At 49.3% G+C, this 17,945-nt stretch overlaps 7 protein-coding genes across 7 annotated transcripts; 6 read left to right on the top strand and 1 right to left on the bottom strand.

Annotated features, from left to right (window-relative positions):
* Nucleotides 1-95: 95 nt before the first annotated feature.
* On the top strand, nt 96-2,273 carry nop7 (mRNA-binding ribosome synthesis protein NOP7; the record flags this gene model as incomplete). Its single annotated transcript, XM_043275957.1, has 3 exons — nt 96-117; nt 177-275; nt 337-2,273. The coding sequence occupies 3 exons, from the start codon at nt 96-98 to the stop codon at nt 2,271-2,273; spliced, it is 2,058 nt and encodes a 685-aa protein (XP_043132513.1).
* Nucleotides 2,274-2,761: 488 nt separating this feature from the next.
* ACHE_11392A (uncharacterized protein) lies at nt 2,762-4,516 on the top strand (the record flags this gene model as incomplete). Its single annotated transcript, XM_043275956.1, has 1 exon — nt 2,762-4,516. One exon carries the CDS (start codon nt 2,762-2,764, stop codon nt 4,514-4,516), a length of 1,755 nt encoding a protein of 584 aa, XP_043132512.1.
* Nucleotides 4,517-5,272: 756 nt separating this feature from the next.
* Nucleotides 5,273-7,039, top strand: UGA2_2 (NAD-dependent succinate-semialdehyde dehydrogenase; the record flags this gene model as incomplete). Its single annotated transcript, XM_043275955.1, has 4 exons — nt 5,273-5,395; nt 5,459-5,546; nt 5,602-6,871; nt 6,922-7,039. 4 exons carry the CDS (start codon nt 5,273-5,275, stop codon nt 7,037-7,039), a joined length of 1,599 nt encoding a protein of 532 aa, XP_043132511.1.
* A 165-nt stretch (nt 7,040-7,204) lies between these two features.
* On the top strand, nt 7,205-7,420 carry ACHE_11390A (uncharacterized protein; the record flags this gene model as incomplete). The annotated part of the gene is made up of 1 exon (XM_043275954.1): nt 7,205-7,420. The coding sequence occupies one exon, from the start codon at nt 7,205-7,207 to the stop codon at nt 7,418-7,420; it is 216 nt and encodes a 71-aa protein (XP_043132510.1).
* Nucleotides 7,421-10,744: 3,324 nt separating this feature from the next.
* Nucleotides 10,745-11,792, top strand: ACHE_11389A (SUR7/PalI family protein; the record flags this gene model as incomplete). The annotated part of the gene is made up of 2 exons (XM_043275952.1): nt 10,745-10,882; nt 10,932-11,792. The coding sequence occupies 2 exons, from the start codon at nt 10,745-10,747 to the stop codon at nt 11,790-11,792; spliced, it is 999 nt and encodes a 332-aa protein (XP_043132509.1).
* A 374-nt stretch (nt 11,793-12,166) lies between these two features.
* On the bottom strand, nt 12,167-12,629 carry ACHE_11388S (RidA family protein; the record flags this gene model as incomplete). Its single annotated transcript, XM_043275951.1, has 2 exons — nt 12,167-12,459; nt 12,518-12,629. The coding sequence occupies 2 exons, from the start codon at nt 12,627-12,629 to the stop codon at nt 12,167-12,169; spliced, it is 405 nt and encodes a 134-aa protein (XP_043132508.1).
* Nucleotides 12,630-17,006: 4,377 nt separating this feature from the next.
* Nucleotides 17,007-17,564, top strand: ACHE_11387A (Rieske (2Fe-2S) protein; the record flags this gene model as incomplete). The annotated part of the gene is made up of 2 exons (XM_043275950.1): nt 17,007-17,264; nt 17,316-17,564. The coding sequence occupies 2 exons, from the start codon at nt 17,007-17,009 to the stop codon at nt 17,562-17,564; spliced, it is 507 nt and encodes a 168-aa protein (XP_043132507.1).
* Nucleotides 17,565-17,945: the final 381 nt, after the last annotated feature.

Raw genomic sequence — 17,945 nt, 5'->3', positions numbered from 1 at the left:
CCGAAGAGAAAAAAAAAGTTATCGAGAAATTTTTGGTTATCTCCGATTCTATTTTCTTCTTCCTGTCAACACAGTTACCACCACTGATTGTCAAAATGGCGAAGCTTAAGAAGAAGGGTATGAATTGATATATCACGTTTGAAGCAATTCAAAAATGCTAATTCAATTGCGTCTAGGAACCTCTGGCCAGGCCAAAAACTACATTACCAGAACGCAGGCAGTCCGCAAACTGCAGATTTCGTTGCCTGACTTCCGTCGACTATGTATCTTCAAGGGTATGTACTATTGTCTGATGTATTCCTTGACTTGGGACGCTGATTTTGAGGCGTTGAACAGGTATCTATCCTCGTGAGCCCCGGAACAAGAAGAAGGCCTCGAAGACTTCGACTCCCAACACCACCTTCTACTACACCAAGGATATCCAATATCTACTCCACGAGCCCCTATTGGCCAAGTTCCGCGACCAGAAGTCTCTTGCGAAGAAGATCGCGCGCTCGTTAGGACGTGGAGAAGTTAGCGATGCTTCGCGCTTGGAGAAGAACCATGCCCCGAAACTCACCCTGGACCACGTCATTAAGGAGCGTTATCCCACCTTCATTGACGCCCTCAGAGACTTGGATGATGCGCTTTCGCTGCTGTTCCTCTTTGCAAACCTCCCCTCATCCGCCCACGTGCCTCCCAAGACCATTGCGCTCTGTCAGCGATTGACCCATGAGTTCCAGCACTATCTGATCGCTACCAACTCCCTGCGCAAGTCTTTCCTCTCGATCAAGGGTATCTACTACCAGGCAACTATTCAAGGACAGGACATCATGTGGTTGGTTCCTTACCGATTCGTCCAGCGGGTGAACGGTGATGTCGACTACCGGATTATGGCCACTTTTGTCGAGTTTTACACTACCCTCCTGGGCTTCGTTAACTACCGTCTGTACTCATCGATTGGTCTGAGATACCCGCCCAAGTTCGATACCCGGAGCGATGAGAACGGTGCGGAATTGGCCGCTTTCACCCTCGAGGGTCGGTCCGTTGGCAACGTCCCCAAGGCCATCGAAGGGAATAGCACAAAGACAAACGCTCTTACGAACAAGGAGGTTTCGACTGAGGTCCAGAGTAAGGTTGACAAGGTGATCCATGACGCCGGATTGGATCAGACAAAGGATGAGAAGACCGTCGAGACTACCACGGAAGAATCGAACGATGCGATCGACAAGTTCGAGCCTGCCGCACCGGAAGCCGATACGCTCGACCAACCTGACCTGAGCGGAGCCGACGCCGGTTCTCTCTTCTCCCCCTTCACATTCTACATCTCGAGAGAAGCCCCGAAGGCTCCCTTGGAATTTATCCTCCGTGCGTTTGGCTGCACCCGGGTTGGCTGGGACGCTGTGTCTGGCGATGGTGCTTTCACCCACGACGAAACGGACCCCCGGATTACTCACCAGGTCGTGGATCGTCCTCCTCTCCCTGAGGGCGCTCTCCCGGCTGTTCCTGCTGCCAAGGAAGGTGCCGTGCCACAAGTCAAGCCTGGTACCCGGATTCCCGGTAGAACCTACGTCCAGCCCCAATGGATTTGGGATAGCATCAACGAGGGCAGACTTCTTCGTCCTGACCTTTACGCACCCGGTGCCACGCTGCCACCCCACTTGAGCCCGTGGGTCAAGCCTTCGAGGGGCGGTTACGACCCTAAGGCCAGTCTGGCAGATCAGGAAGAAGAGGGTGAGGCTGAGTTGGCCGAGGAAGAGAGTGGTAGCGACGAAGAGATGGCGGACGACAAGGACGACAAGGGTCACGAGAAGAACGGAGACGCCAAGGCCGCTGAGGCATCTGACGAGGAGGATGGTTCCGAAGACTCCGAAGAAGACGGCGGTATGGACGTCGACCTTGCCAACTCCGACGAAGACGAGGAACAGGAAGAGAGCGAGTCCGAAGGCGAGGAATTCGGTGGCTTCGAAGACGAAGCCGCATCCGAGTCCGAAGACGACGAGGAGACCGCTCGCACTCGTCACCAGAAAGAACTCGAGGCCGAAGCTGCTGGTCTTCCTTTCTCGTCCGCCAACGGCGGCGCCGACGAGAAGGCCAAGAAGAAGTCCTCGCAGGCGAAGAAGATCGCCTCCAAGAAGCGCAAGGAGGAGGAAGAACTGGAGAGACAGAAGATGATGATGAGCCGTAAAAAGCGGAAGCTGTTGGAGAAGATGATGTACTCGAACAAGAAGCAGTCTGATGAGGCGGCGAAGCTGCGGTCGAAGAGGAGAAAGCTCGAGAAGGGTGATAAATAGATGTGAGGAAAGAAAAGTTAGATTGTTCGTTTTATAATATGTGACCTTATTGGGATTTGGAAGCATTCTGGCGTCTGATTGTTGTGTTATTCTTAGACAATGTGCATCCTTTTTTTATGCTCATCTCTTCCTCCGATAGTGTCCAGCCCGTAGTCGTCGAATGTAAATCCGTAACAATGGCTCTCCAAATAGCAAGATGTGCAAAATCCATAATAATGCCTGAGGCATTAAAGTCACGTGTGTCTTATCGCATCCATGATAAGCTTTTTCTTCGCCGAATTTACTGGTTGCTCTCCAGTTTCTATACATTTACTACAATCTTTAGGAACGCCAGGATTTGAAAAGAGCCGGGATGTAAGAGCGATTAATTAGTCTTTCCTAATCTATTTTCTCGTGGAATCATGGAATAAGAGCATTCAACCGAAAGCCGCAAATTCTACCTTCACCCAGCTCTATACGAACAGACAGCTCATTCGAGCATATCAAGAATGTCTTCAATTCCAGATGATCCATTTTCAGACCCCTTGAATCCCCCTCAATCCGCGCAACCATTTCAGTCACTATTTGGAGGCCCTGCCAGTCAAGATGTGGATCTCGAACCGTACCCAGAAAGTGAACATGGTGCTGGCACCCATGAAGATCACGATGATCTCGACGTTACCATGGGCGATATACCCATGATGGATGATAACCAGTCAGATGCAACATACCACGCCAGTAATGAAGATGACTCAGAATCGAGGAATGAGGCCAATGCATTGCCAAAGAAGCGCAAGAGGCCGGCTGTGGTGGCTAGGTCGCTTAGTCCGCCGTCGTCTCCTGAAGAGCGGCCTAATAGATTTCGTGGTCCTGAGTCTACGTGGAGGAGGTTAACGGCGGAAGAGCGGCGGAATGCACAGGCTTTGGAGACGATTCGGGCGAGGGATCTTGCGGCCCATCTTTACAATTCTTATGCGCTTCGCGTACGGGCCCGTGAAAGAGGGCGGATGACCATGAAGGAGGATAAACGAGTGGATGAAACAGAAGCATTTGCGCCTCCCAAGGGATGGGCGGCGTGGCCCATGTCTGCTGATAAGGTGCCTCGAGCGGATGAGCGTTTCAGAAGAGAGGAGGACGCCGCATGGACGTTAAGGATGTCATCTGATCCACGGCCTAGTGCTGATTTGGAAGAATCGGTTATCGCTATGATGCTCAAAACCGCCAAGGAGAGGTTCGAGGCTAGGGAATGGGACCGCAAGCGCACGATATCCCAACCTAGAACGTCTGCTGCAGTTCGAGTTGACGCCAATGACGAAAGTACGGCTTATGAAGGAAGTAATGGGGGGTATATGGATGATGACGAACTTCGACCTGTGGTTCAGGCCGATGACGATAAATCCAGACGACAGTTACGGCCCCTTTCTCGAAACGTTCTCACTCAGTTCGACCAACTTCTGATGGGACTGCATCATGCGCAGACAGGGGGTGCTCGAGGAGGCGACAGCTCAGCAAGTGAAATGCAGTCAGATACGGAGAGTATGGCTTCAAGCAGATCATCTCCTAGGAAAAGAAATCCCGGAGAGACTGAGAGAAGTCAGTCACGAGGCCGGAAACCATCTCTTCGCTCTTCTCAACATGAAGGGCCTCGCTCTTGCTCCAAAGTACAACATACATCACGCTCGCGCGGAAGGTCACTTGGTCGAGGACACGGACCATCTACAAGTCGCCTTCGAGGCGGACGCGGTCTCCGTGATTGGAGTGAGGTCTTGGGTGTTGCAGCCATGATGGGCTGGCCGCCTGCTGTAGTGATGCGTACAGCCAAACGGTGCTCCGCCTTGTTCGGAGAAGACATGGCATTCCAGCAATTCAACGAAGGAACAGTGAAACCTATTGAGGAAGACAAAGCGCAAGACGTGCAATATATGGAAAGCGAGTCCGAGTCTGAACCCGAGCCTAAAAGCCCTACTCCTCCCCGTATATCTCGTCAATCATCCAAAAATCCACGGTCCAGGGCATCCTCTGTCAGACATGAGTCTACTTCCAGGCCTGCTAGTCCTGCGACTGCTGACAACGCAGAGCGCAAGGGTAAAGGGCAGCATCGCAAGCAAGACTTGGTATGCCCATTCAAATCTTGTCGCCGGCATGTGAATGGCTTTTCGCGGACGTGGAATCTGAATCTCCATATGAAGCGCGTGCACCCGGGTCACCGTCCGAGGACACCTGCGCCTATTAACATTGATGCTGGAAATGGGGATGAGCAATGACCGGATAATGGAGCATGAGGATGTGATATCTAGACGGGCTGTAGCAACCTTCTTTTCTTAACTATGTACATATACACCTTAGACCTGTTGATAGACAAGCTATATAATGCGCATCTGGTATACTCCAAAAATACGATATTGCGTATTGGCGCGTATTGTATGTCGGAGACGTAGGTTAAAGGAAAGTCTTTTCATTGGTTGAGACTGCCGCAGCTGCTATAATGAAACTTCCGAATGGTCAAGAATGCCGAAGACTAAATTGTTGTACCCGATATGTATTCGTAATACCATCTTGTAATATTCGATGCAGCATGCACATACAGCAAAAGAGCAGGATAGTTGCTCTTTTTACACGAAATAGGGTCCAATCACTCAACAAAAAAACTCCAGATCTAGTACAATAATATCATTGTGAATGTATGGCTGCTGCATTGCCCAAAATTGACGTCGATAAGCTCACTATCATGACGTCGCCCCACGTGACCGCGCGCTCCCCGCTTGGGGTATCGCGATTGAACGCTCATCGTTTCTGAAACCGCCGAAATTCCTCTGGATCCATTGTCCTTATTATAAATACTCTCTCGGCCCTGCTGGTCAGCCACAGAACTGCACTTTTCTCTCTCATCGCTGCTGTGTAACTTATCCGAGGGACTCTGGAAGCTCCCCCGCACGGAATCTATTTATCAGCACCGCACTCTCAGTCCTCTGTTGGTTTTTGGGAGAAGCGTGGAGTATTGATCCTTTGATTTTGACAGCATGGAAAGACTTATTCGTCCTGTTTCACGGCAATTGCTGCGTCCTCGACCTCGGTATCCTTTTGCTGTTCCGCCGCCGGTCTATGCGAAGCGTCTTTACACAATGGGCCATACTGTGCCTCCGGTAGGTGATTGGGTTGACTGCATGGTAATTACTGCATATGCTAATTGTGTGGTATCTTTACAGCTGAAAGATCAATCGCTCTTCATCCAGAAGGCGTATGTTAATGGAAAGTGGGTGGGGGCTCAATCCGGGAAAACATTCGAAGTGCACGGTATGCAGGATCACTTGCGAAACTTAAGAGAGCCTATCTAATGATGTGAATGTAGACCCCGCATCCGGAAAACTCATTGGAACGTGCCCCGAATTCGACGGTTCTGATACCGAAAAGGCCATCCAGGCTGCCTCCGAAGCGTTCTCTACATTCCGTACAACATTGGGTCGCGAACGTTCCCGAATGCTGCGTCGGTGGCATCAATTGATGGTTGACAATGCGGAGGATCTGGCAACACTCATCACATGGGAGAATGGGAAGCCATTGGCGGATGCCAAGGGTGAGGTCAACTACGCGGCCAGCTTCTTTGAATGGTTCAGCGAGGAAGCTCCCCGTATCTACGGTGACACTATTCCTGCCTCGGTGCCGGGAAACCGTATCATGACCCTTAAGCAGCCCGTTGGTGTCTGCGGTCTCATTACGCCGTGGAACTTCCCAGCAGCCATGATCACAAGAAAGATCGGACCTGCTCTGGCGGCGGGCTGCACAGTTGTGGTGAAGACCCCTGGTGAGACACCATTCACGGCGAACGCTTTGGCAGAGCTGGCCCACCGGGCAGGTATCCCCAAGGGTGTCGTCAACATTGTCACTGCCTCGGCCAACACACCTGAGGTTGGTGAGTCTTTGACGACTCACCCAGAGGTCCGCAAGGTGTCCTTCACCGGATCGACAAACGTCGGTAAGCTGCTCATGAAGCAGTCTGCCTCTACGATCAAGAAGGTCTCTTGGGAACTCGGAGGCAACGCTCCCTTCATTGTGTTTGATGATGTCAAGGACCTCGACGCTGCCGTCGCTGGTGCCATCGCCTCCAAGTTCCGCAGCTCGGGCCAGACTTGCGTTTGTGCCAACCGGATCTACGTGCAGAAGGGTGTGTACGAAGAGTTCTCCAAGCGTTTCGTCGAGAAGGTCAAGGGATTCAAGATTGGTGGTGGTTTCGAAGACGGAATCACCCACGGCCCCGTTATCCATGGCCGCGCTGTTGCCAAGGTCGACCAGCATGTCCAAGATGCCGCGTCGAAGGGTGCTAAGGTGGCTCACGGAGGCCAACAGCTTTCCCACCTGGGCCCTAACTTTTACGACCTGACCGTCCTGACTGGTATGACCAAGGACATGCTGGTTGCCTCTGAGGAAACATTTGGCCCTGTGGCCGGGCTGTTCCCGTTCGAGTCGGAGAAGGATGTTGTTGACCTGGCGAACAGTGCCGAGGTTGGCCTTGCCGGTTACTTCTTCAGCAGTGACCTCAAGCGGATCTTCCGTGTGGCTGAAGCCTTGGAGGTCGGCATGGTTGGTGTTAACACTGGTCTTATCAGCGATGCTGCATCTCCGTAAGTACTCCTTGGTTTTTATATTTTCGTTTAATACTAACTGTTCACAGATTTGGTGGTGTCAAGCAAAGTGGATTTGGCCGTGAAGGCAGCAAGTACGGCATTGATGAGTTTATGGTGATCAAGAGCGTTACCTTTGGTGGTATGAATGAGCCTTTGCAGGCATAAAGGCATGAACTAGTTGATTTTATGATGACCAGTATATGCAATAATTATCATGTGACCTGACAACTACATTCGCCTTTTCGTAGTCTTTCGAAGATCATTGAACTTTCCTCTGCATCTATAAACCCTCTTTAAACGGAACCCGCAGCGATAGCAACAGCACCCACCATGGCAACCCAAGCCTTCAACCTCCCCCCAATCATCGACATAGATGGCCTGCGCGAGATGCTCTACTTCCCCTCTGAAGCCGAAGACCTAAGTGACTGGCTGGGCTGGATAGAAGAAGAACGTCCCCAGACCCGAACCCGGCGAGCCCAAATACCACCGCTGGGCCGCGCTATCGATCAAGGTTGGATACTGGTTGAAGGAGTACCTCGAGAGTGAGATCTACGATAAGTTGCCAGCCGATATCGCGTATGCGGATGATGTGATCAGGGCTGTTGAGGCACTTGTTCCGGGTTCGAGGGATAGTACGCCGACTGCGTCGGAGTGCAGCTAGCCTGCTCCTGTGCCTGAGCCATTGCACCCACAGGCATAGACACAAACACAGCCAAAAACTCAAGGTCTCCGAAACCAGCCCCAAAAGAACATCGACCCCCGTCAGTACGCCGCTGCCTGGCGCCAACTGCCAACCCAGACAACCCCCAACGGCAACTGTCTCTACTGTGGCGAGACAGCACACGGTACAACCGACTGCCCTTATCTGTGTCCTATGAAGCACGGTCTTTCGTGGAGGCCCTCTGCGCCATTGTGGTATCTAGATCCATACAAGCACGGGTTTCTGTGGGAGCAGACGAGGCTTGAGCAGCCGCGTTTTGCTTCTGCGGGAGCGAATAGACTTGGTGCTTCTGTTGCTACTAGTACTAGTGCTGCTGCTACGGGTGCTGCTCCTTCTGACCCGGACGTATGGATTACTTCGACTGTGCCGATGATTGAGGTGTTCATTAAGCTTTCTAAGCCGGGGGTTTGAGTTTGGTTCATGGTCGAAGCCATTTTTCGGTATATTTTTAACGAGCTAACGATCGACTAACTACGCATTGGAATAATCAAATTTGCTATCAGAGACATTCGATTCCCAGATTCATCTAGTCCACAACGTACTATAATTACTCTAGGCTATTCCCACTCTTGCAGTTCGTCCGTGGATGTCCGTGCTGTCACGCCGTCGATGACTAGTCCACAAGGCTGTGGCTGATCTCTTTATATATATATAGACCCACCGATGTTGACGCGGACTATCACGTCGATCGGAGACAGACCGCGTAAATAGGGCAGACTAAAATAGATTTTCCGCGATAGCTTTATCAACAGCTCTGGGATTATACATCATACGATAGTAGAATCGAACAGTACATTGATAATAAATATTTATTTCTCACTCTCGTTAGAACTGGCGTATAGTCCAAAAATAAATATGTTGGTCTTCTCTGGTTACGATGTAGGAGACTGCGAGCTTGTTGCTGTCTGGTTCTTTTTCGCCATCGACAGGATCATTATCCTGATCCCAGATGTATCCTTCGACAGATCGTTCGGTTGTAAGCGATTATTTGCAATATGAAGACGCATGATTTCGGCTTTCTCCCGACGGCACCGGGCCAGTATATCTCGTGCATGTTCAGTGAGATGAGTCCAATGCCACATCCAAAGGCTCGCTCTTTCCTTTAAACTGAGAAGCAGCGAAAGATGCATGGGCTTCTTTCATCGTAGCATGGAAGCGTTGCTAAGACATATGCTGTCGTGGCGTCTATTCCTTAGGTTGGTCAGAAACATTACCGACACAGCAGTACCTAGGTACCGCTACTCCTGTCACTTCATATTCAAATCCACGCAGGCGGGTCGTAAGATGGAAGTCAGTTGGATGGGACCTGCTTGCCACGAGGGAAATTGCACCGTCTCCAGCCTTCGTGGAATGGCACTAGCATCAGATGAGTTGTCCATGTGTGCAAGTGCAAGTATTTGAGCACTTGTTTGGTCGCTGATTGACAGAAGAATCGCTCGGGTTTCTGCTTGTGTAAGCCATTTTTGATGACAGTCGTGCACGTTGGTTGGCATTGTGCGGGACTGGGAGAGCCCTGTTTTGAAGTTGAAGTCGATTCAGGCGGTCGACGCAGCTGGTCTATTCCTTTGGCAATCCTTGGAGCTCGTGGATCAAGCGACTGTTTTTCGAGATGGTTGCGAGATATCTTTTCCCAGAGTTCTATCGAATCGAGTATGATTCAGGGGAATAAACTGTCAAGACCGGTGCTCCCATGTAACGTAAGGCATTCAAAAGAAAGCCGAGATAGCTTCACAGTTGGGAAATAGCCAGCGCAGAGGCGGGCTCGCGGAGATTGAATCTAGTTTTGCAAATCAACCTCGTGGCTCGCTCATAGTTCACATAGCAGCAATCAATCATCTTGTTTTTGGTGCCCGGTTATTCGACCGTAGCCATGCCAGGCTTTGCTGAAGGGCCAAAGAGCCATCACTTGATGATATTCTTAGGATGCAATGTAGAGACCTTTCGCCGTCGCGATCTGCTCCAGTTTGGCCCCATCCCAGGAATCTGGAGACAGATGCGAATGTCGACCACCTTTAACAGTGTGCATCGCCACTCATTGTTCGAATATATATTTGAGGTTGCGTGATCTGCGGGCGGAAATTCCAGGCAGATTAGATAGATGAATATGATAAAAACTTGCGTTTCTTAGTAGATTTTAGTCCCTTTCTAGTCATCCTTTTGTTATAGGAGTAGCGGAGGGATGTTTCGGAGAGGATGGCCTTCACGACCTTTTGGCCCCTAGACAGGGATTATGCTGAGTGTCAAACCCAGTCGAGGAAGCCTAAGCAGTTCTACTGAATCATGAAGTCGAGGATAGTACTAAGCGAGGTTAGATTGAGATCTTCTGTTCTTTGTGTGATAGAGTTGTCTAATTCGAGTCCAAGTGACAAGGCAGATTTCCCAAACGGGTAAGCTATACCAATTCGCGTAATCGGCGTCACCCGTGGACAGACCAAGTGCACCACTTGATTAGGCACGACATTTCAAATGGCCCCAGTTGGTCGCTCGGAGTATTTCCTTGCTTAACGTCAATGGGGGCTGGGGAGATACGTAAGCATTGTAAAAAAAGCCCTATGAACGATTCGCGTCCCAGCACACTAACAGAGTTTTCCACAGAGCCTCAAGGCATCTGTATACCACTACGTATGCCGGCGATCTTCATTATTGGGAACAGCCCAAATACGAACAACTGTTCTGGTGCCAAGGTCGGCGGTCAGCATGCCACGCAATTACACTACTGACACCTGCATATGCACATTCTCCCTTTGTATTTCTCTGTACAGAATATTGATGTATTGATGTATTTGTACAGAGTATTTGATGGAAGACAAAAAGAAAAAGTGAAAAAACAAAAGTTAGTAAGCGGATCCCAGCCGTCAAGATTCCGTGGAAAATCGAACCAATCACGGGGAGCACAGCCCTGCCAACCACCCAAAATAGAAGCACGCGTGGCGTAGCACCTGACACGAGCTGTGATTGGCCAAGAATGTCTGCGCCTCCGCAAAGGAAGGGATGTGGGGCTGGTGCCGATCAATCGGGCTGGCAACAGTTAAAACTCATCGTCTCTGCTGTTGTTGACTTGTTGTTTCTCTCATCCATCCTATCTCTCACCTCTCTATTCAGAGTCTGTCTTTCTTGTATAATCCTCTAATCCTACGACAACCGCAATCATGGGCAAAGCTGGTCGTGCTCTGTGCATCTTCACCCCCTACGTGCTCACCATCGCATCTTTAGTATGCATTATTTTGGTGGGCTTGGGCTGCACCAACTCCAGTTCTTCCACCCTCAACAACCTCTATTTTTTTAAGGTATGTTTAATCACCCCCCCCGAAATGAGGTAATACTAATGCTCCTCAGGCCGACATGCAAAACTTCACCACCTCGTCCGGAACAACATCCGAAGTATCCTCGCTTCTCAGCGATGCCGGCGTCGATGTTTCCAGCACCAACATTTCGTCCGTCATGGATGAGGCTGCCGACCAGTTGAACGTCGCCGATTTCTACACCGTCGGTCTCTGGGGCTACTGCGATGGAAACATCACCAGCAGCAACAAATATGACACCTCTTCCTGCTCCAAGCCCAAGGCCGCTTTCTACTTCAATCCCTTCGAAGTTTGGGGCCTGGAGAGCTCTGGCCTTGAGAGCCAGCTTCCCGACGGCATTGGCAAGGCCTTGTCTACCTACAAGAGCGTGTCCAAATGGATGTTTGTCGCCTATATCATCGCCTTTATCGCGACCGTTGTCGAGCTGGTCGTTGGCCTCTTCGCTATCTGCAGTCGCTGGGGTAGCTGCATCACCAGCCTGGTTGCCGGTGTTGCGTTCTTTTTCACCGCAGCCGCTTCTGCCACTTCCACCGCACTCTTCGCCGTCCTAACTCCCTTGTTCAACCAGGAGCTCGGCTCCTATGGCATCAAGGGTTCTATGGGAAAGAACATGCTTGTAACCACCTGGTTGGCCGTCGCCTTTTCTCTCGCCGCCAGTCTATTCTGGATTATCAGCTCGTGCTGCTGCTCCGGTCGCTCGCCTTACAACCACAAGAAGAACGCCGCCGGTGGTATCACCGCTGAAAAGGCCCCCTACACTTACGAGCCTCTCGGTCCCCAGGGTCGTTCGCAGTCCCCGTATGGTCCTTACTCCCACGACACCTCGTACCCCCCACCTCCTCCTACCCACGGAAACATGCGTACGAACGCTTACGAGCCTTTCCGTCATGCTTAAACATGAAAAATCAGGCTTTCCTTTTTCCGCCATTCATATCATTCCGGCGTTGAGGCTGCAGGAGGATTTCGCTTAACAACCGACCTGCATTAACGAGTGGACGAATTGGTTCAGCATTTATTGTATATTGGTTTTTTTTTTTTTTTTTGGGCGCATTTGGCCGAGGTCAATAGATCTTGCTTGTATCTAGATACCCACGTTCCTTCAATTGAATTGTTCAGATCATTTATCTCCAGTAAACCAATATACTCTGATAAATTTCTCCCATCGCAGCCAAGGCACGGCGTGTTGCGCTTCCAATCGAACAATTTAGACCACACCCCAGTCTGCCCAAAACACAAATATTCCCTCCCCATCCCATTCAACACAAAAAATCAAGGATCATGCGCCACAACCTCAATCTCAACCCTCATATCATCCTCCCCCAATCTCGAAACCCCCACACAAGTCCACAAAGGCTCATGTCCCGGCACCCACTCCCTGAACCCTCGCACCATAGCCTCCAGCGCTTCGTTGTTAATAGGCACATGGTACGAGTTTACACGGAACACCTGGGCCCAGCCTTTTCCGCCGGCGGTGCGCAGGGCTAGGTCGACGTTTGCGAAGGCTTGTGCGATTTGGGCGTTGATTTCGCGGTGAAATTCGCCGGTGTTGGGATCCCAGCCGCCTGCGGGTTGTTAGTGAGGCGGGAAGAAAAGGAAGAAAGGGAGAGGGAGAATAGGTACCTTGTCCAGAACATTCGATTCGATCGCCTATGCGGACTGCTTGGCTGTATTTGAAGTTCTGGGCGTTGCGTTCGCCGACGCCCGGGTAGTTGTAGTAGGTTAAGTGGGACATTTTGTTTCTGGCTGAGATGCAGGCGATAAAATCAAGTACCAGAAAATAGTTTTCTTTAAGATTTAAAGATCAATTCCTGGTTATGGGTCTATTTATAATCGTTGCAACTGATGGATGTTGCGGAAGATGTATTCCGCGCATGGCGTCATAGAGATGCCCTAGTTAGATGCCCTAAGCTTGGCCGGGTTTTGGGTTGTGAATGCTGAGCTTGTACTAGAAGTGAATGTTTAGGATGTATGAGGGTATTCAAAGGAATCTTTCTTGTACTACTTGTGCTTCCTCCACATATTTCCTTTCAGCTCTTCATCTACGCCCACTTTCACCTGCTCCTCTGAATCGCTTTATCAAGCAGTGGCATTGTGTGCATGTTCATGTTTTACATTGGTTTCAAGAGATAAGCCATATACCTGCGACATTCGCTATGTGTCACGTCTCCCAAGGACTCTCCGGTCTTCTGACATTTAGATCAAAATGGACACCAGATACCGGATACCGGTGATCTATGCGTCGAGCGATGCCTTTGTGGTCGACAAATATACCCAGCATTGTTCGCCTGTTCGGCAATCCAACGGAGGATGGAACAGACAGTGAAGAAATAGAATTATTTACACACCAACTGGAAACATCGAAAGTACAGTCACAAGGACATCGACTGGGGAGCTGTTTCTGGCTCGCCTTTCTGCTAGGTTGTGCTGTGCCTTGGCTATTGTATGCATACATCACTTATAGAAAAGAAATCATCGATGGTTTCAATACTAGCCAGCCCCTCTTGTTGTCGCGTCATAGGCTTCGGGATACGTCGCGAACCCGACTACGAGGACTACCAACCACATTCTAAATGATTCGTTTAACTGACACAGTTCATTTAGAAAGATGTATCAAGCAGTCCCCTGACCAGAATTCTCCACGAATCCCACGCTTCTAAAATGGGAGAAAATGATCTCGCCTTTTCCAGTCTGTGTGGAGATGTCTATCGTGAGCCAGACTCACTGGAGTGACATTAAAGTGATATTAAAAGGTGATGATAGATACCATCGCCCTGGCCTTGAACAAGCGAAATCTTACATGGAAGGTTAAGGTTGATGGCCTGAATCACGACAAACAGCCTTATTCTTGGTTGGAAGAGAAAAAAAAAAGAAATGGAGCCATCTCGTATTTTTATACTCGTGGACATAGTGACTGCCGTCATAGCGGGTGCATTGCCACATAAATCCGGACTGAGATCCATGTTGCGTGGCTCGTTGTTTATTTACCGGAGAATTGGTTCACAAATCACACCACCCGACCAGAAAGTTTCACGCAGTAATCTGAGCGAAATCCAGATAAATCAGAAGCTGTTCGTTAGAGGGAAGAGGGCTTCCGCTCTTTTGAGGCTGCACGGAGATTCAAATGGTTGTTTAGACCCATTCAACGGGGGACTAAGATTATGTTGATCCCAGTAATTTTGCAGTGGCACAAGAAAGCATTGAACATTCACCATCAACAATGACTTCACAAAGAACAGAATCTCTGCTCATTCGAAAGCTGTTGCTGACCGAAACTAATGATTGGGCCTGCTGTGCGGTTTTGGGCATCAGATAAAGACATCTAGTTTCCTGCCACTCTTGGTCGTAACTCTTCATCTATCAGCATACCTTGATTGTGACCTCTGACCTGCTCCACATAACACCGCTCAGATGGCAGAATCATCGACATTGACGATTAAAAAGACGCGGCGAAATGCCCGTCGTGTAGTCTGATAGAACCGATAAAGCGAATTTCCCAGGTTGCGTGGAGTGTAATTCGAATGGTGATTAGCCTTACTTATACTTGTGCTCGCAAACATCGAAGGCCACGAACAGCAGACAGACGAAGCTATATACGTAGCTATGCCTGATTTAAATATGAGGCCCGAATGGCCCGTCTTCCGTCTTCCTCGATTACCAATCCATTTGACGATCCTGCCCATCCCATAATTCTTGCCGCAGCCAGCCGTACCTTACATCAGAGAAGAGCAGAATCGCCATATAGGCAGCGATGGCTGATAAGAAAATGGTTGATTGGCCCGTTTTTGAACGGATGGAAATGGAGACATCTGATGTTTTCATACTGGAACTCATGATGGCAGACACAGTTAAGATTCGTCGTGTGCAATAATGCACAGTAATGGTTTAGCCGACTTGAATGAAGCGAAACTATCTTTCTTCTGAGCACCAACGATGCAGCTCAGATTGATCACCGGGAACAGTCAATTGGTGTCCCAATGGATATCCCAAGCATGTCAAAACGTCTTCAAGAAACCAAACTTCATCTCTTACATCAACCCTTGGAGATAACTGATATCGGAAAAACAGGTTTGGCAGCTTGGCTTCTTATAGTCTGGGTTGGACAATTGTCCAGCTGGCTTTGAACGTCACCAATTCATAGACCATATGAGCGTACAGCGTTGATCCGAAGAGTGCCTGACTGATGATCTGTTACAAAGGCCCGGAATGTTAGGCCATTTGTTTGTTGCGGCAAATGCTGGCAGCAATCATGGCCAGTAACTTTGTACGAGCCGCCTCCCTGCTTTGTTACCGTACTCATTGACATCCAGCTGATGATGGACAAAATGTGACACTCAATGCGGCAAGACCATTGAGATGGTACTATGCTAATGCCAATTTATGGCCACTATCCTTTTACTCTCCTTTATTATCGAGTAAGGCAACTACATAATGTATCGCAGCTAACTTGAATGTCGGCGGAAACACGACAACTCATGCAAAAGATATAGCCAGTCCGGGTAATACATGCTATAAATCTGATACGTTGATCAATATCTTCTTACCTCTATCAAGTTCGCAGATGGAGTCCATGGGGACAGCAAGTCAAGCATCAATGGACCGAACACAAACCAGGAAGACTTCAACAGATTTCACAAGGTGGTCATATGACCTGTGATATTGGGCAGAAAGGTATCGCCTTGCAACTTATCCAGAAACGTGGACAAAGAAGCACTATGCCAGTTGAGCAGTATCATGGACAAAGTCCGGCTGTTCACACCTATGGCTAAGAAAGTCATGTCGTGCTCGTCGAATTATCTACAGATTCAGAAATTTATGACACCAATGATAAGATCATTTATCAAACAGCTGCCATGGTGTCGTTTCGTCCTAGCTGACAACGGAGCTAACGAGCAGCGAGACTGCCATCTTGCAATGGAAGCAAAATGCGCTTGTTTAATGCATAACATGAGACTTTATTACCGAAATTCCATGCCGGGCGTATGGCGGAATTGGGATGTGTCTGGAATGCTACAGAGTGAGAGCGGATAAAGTGAAGATCGCGAATCAAAGGTCAATATGCAACGAACATCCATTTAAACACAGATACCTCATATGAACCTTACATCCACGACCATTGGTCACTAGGCGGCTCCTAACCAGAGGCTACGGTCGGTTCGTTCAGATGATAAGACAAGAAAACTTCTGCAATGGGACCCCGAGACTACGGCTTCGAGCTGACCCAAATAAAGCCAATTCAAGACCTTATGATGGTGATGTGGGAAATTTCAACAAGTTTGAAATACTATCAAAGGCTCTCTGTTATTTTCGAGACTGGACTGAGCGACTCAGATGCCAAGACGCATGCTGGTGGTTTGAGAATAGCCATGTACGTGCTCACATGGTCATTCTATCGCGCAAGAAACAAAAACCGGACATTCGCTGTGCCCTCTCCAAATTCGCGCTGGAGGCAACCTCACCGTTGACAGCATACTGGATACACCGAAGATATAGCCAAACGGCTGCACACTTTATGCAAGACAACCTGCTCTTTTCCTGCCGCGACGACGGAGAAAAACCTGGCTTCTATCGCTGTCATGCAAGTCTGTGTGGATATTCTATTGGGAAAGGCTCGAAACTGCTCAAGGCGTACGTTAAGCACTGCCCTGAATGTTCTTGCAACAATATGGGAAAGCTCCTAACTTTGCTACTTTCCCCGCTGTCACACGGACTAGGCACAGTTTATCAGGAGAGGCTTAGGGACGGTAGATCGAAAAGCGATTATATACGGAGGTATATGAGTTCCATTCACTCAATATTGAAAACAACTCGAAGTAAGTGCCGTCATGTTGGGTGATTCTGGATCTGAATCTCCCATTTTCCCTTAGACTAGAAGAGTGACAATGTGAATCGAACCTATTCTTGGCTGGGACAAATAATAGTACATGGAAGGCCGTTTTTCGAAAATTGTACATAGCTTTGATAAATGTTGCATTTATACATGTGCACAAACAATGGATAAAAATTCACGTGCCCAACTTCAATAACCAATAGGAGTAACCATAGCCCACCATAGTGGGAATAGCCGAGCAGGACACAACCGCGAGATGAACCTCATTATTTTATACCAGCAATGAACTTCTTCAACTTTAGACAACCATCGCAGCCAGGTGCAGCTTGGCACTCTGTCGGCCTTACTTCCGCGCTCCCTGACCTCAGCTTAGACGATGACGACTGTCAAATCACGCAAGCATGTAGAGCATTCACCATCCCCAAGACAGCCGGTCCGCAGGATGCTCCGGTAGAAGCGGACATTAATCTACCAGGAGAAGACCTGAAAGATCAGGTCCTGGTGTTCAAATATAAGGGGAAAGTTCATGCCATTGATCATGTGAGTGGCCCAGAAGAGGTACATTACCTAAATCGAAACTGACCCTCCTAGCAATGCCCTCACCAATCATTCCCACTTTCAAAGGGAAGTCTCTTTGACATTGAGGACTTCGGCATCACGCTCAGTGCCGGAATTACATGTCCCAAACACGGCTGGTCATTTGACATTTTCTCCGGGCAGGCGGACCGTGGCAACTACAAACTCAAGGTCTGGGAGGTGCAGCTGCGCGATCCCAGGACGTCGACTGCCGATATAACCGACAAGGAGGTTTGGGTGAGGCGAAAACAACGAATCGGCTAAGGTACTTTACGAGGAAGCCGATTATCAACAACTCGACCCGCAAGCCGGAGCGACCTCAGCAGGTCCCGTACTGCAGACTGATACATTTACACCCGGTTATCCAACCAGCGAGATCAAATATGCTTACAGACGATGGCAGTCGCGTGCAAGCCCATGTCTTCCTGTTTACTTGATTCCAGGTATGCCGCCGCCGCTGTTAAATTCGCGTGCACTCGCGCCTGACCTGCAACAGAAACAGGGATCAGTCATGTCGTATAGGGCTGAGTGTGCCGGTGATTGCAACAAAAATTTACCTAGAAAGCCAATAGAAGTATTGATCAAATAAGTATAAGTTATTATCAGCTATAAATTTGACAAGGTAATTCATATTTGCCATTGCTC

This window comes from Aspergillus chevalieri, chromosome 1 (assembly GCF_016861735.1).
Source record: "Aspergillus chevalieri M1 DNA, chromosome 1, nearly complete sequence".
Classification (NCBI taxonomy): domain Eukaryota; kingdom Fungi; phylum Ascomycota; class Eurotiomycetes; order Eurotiales; family Aspergillaceae; genus Aspergillus; species Aspergillus chevalieri.
Note: the sequence above shows the minus strand (reverse complement) of the source record. Positions and strands in the feature narration are given on the sequence as shown.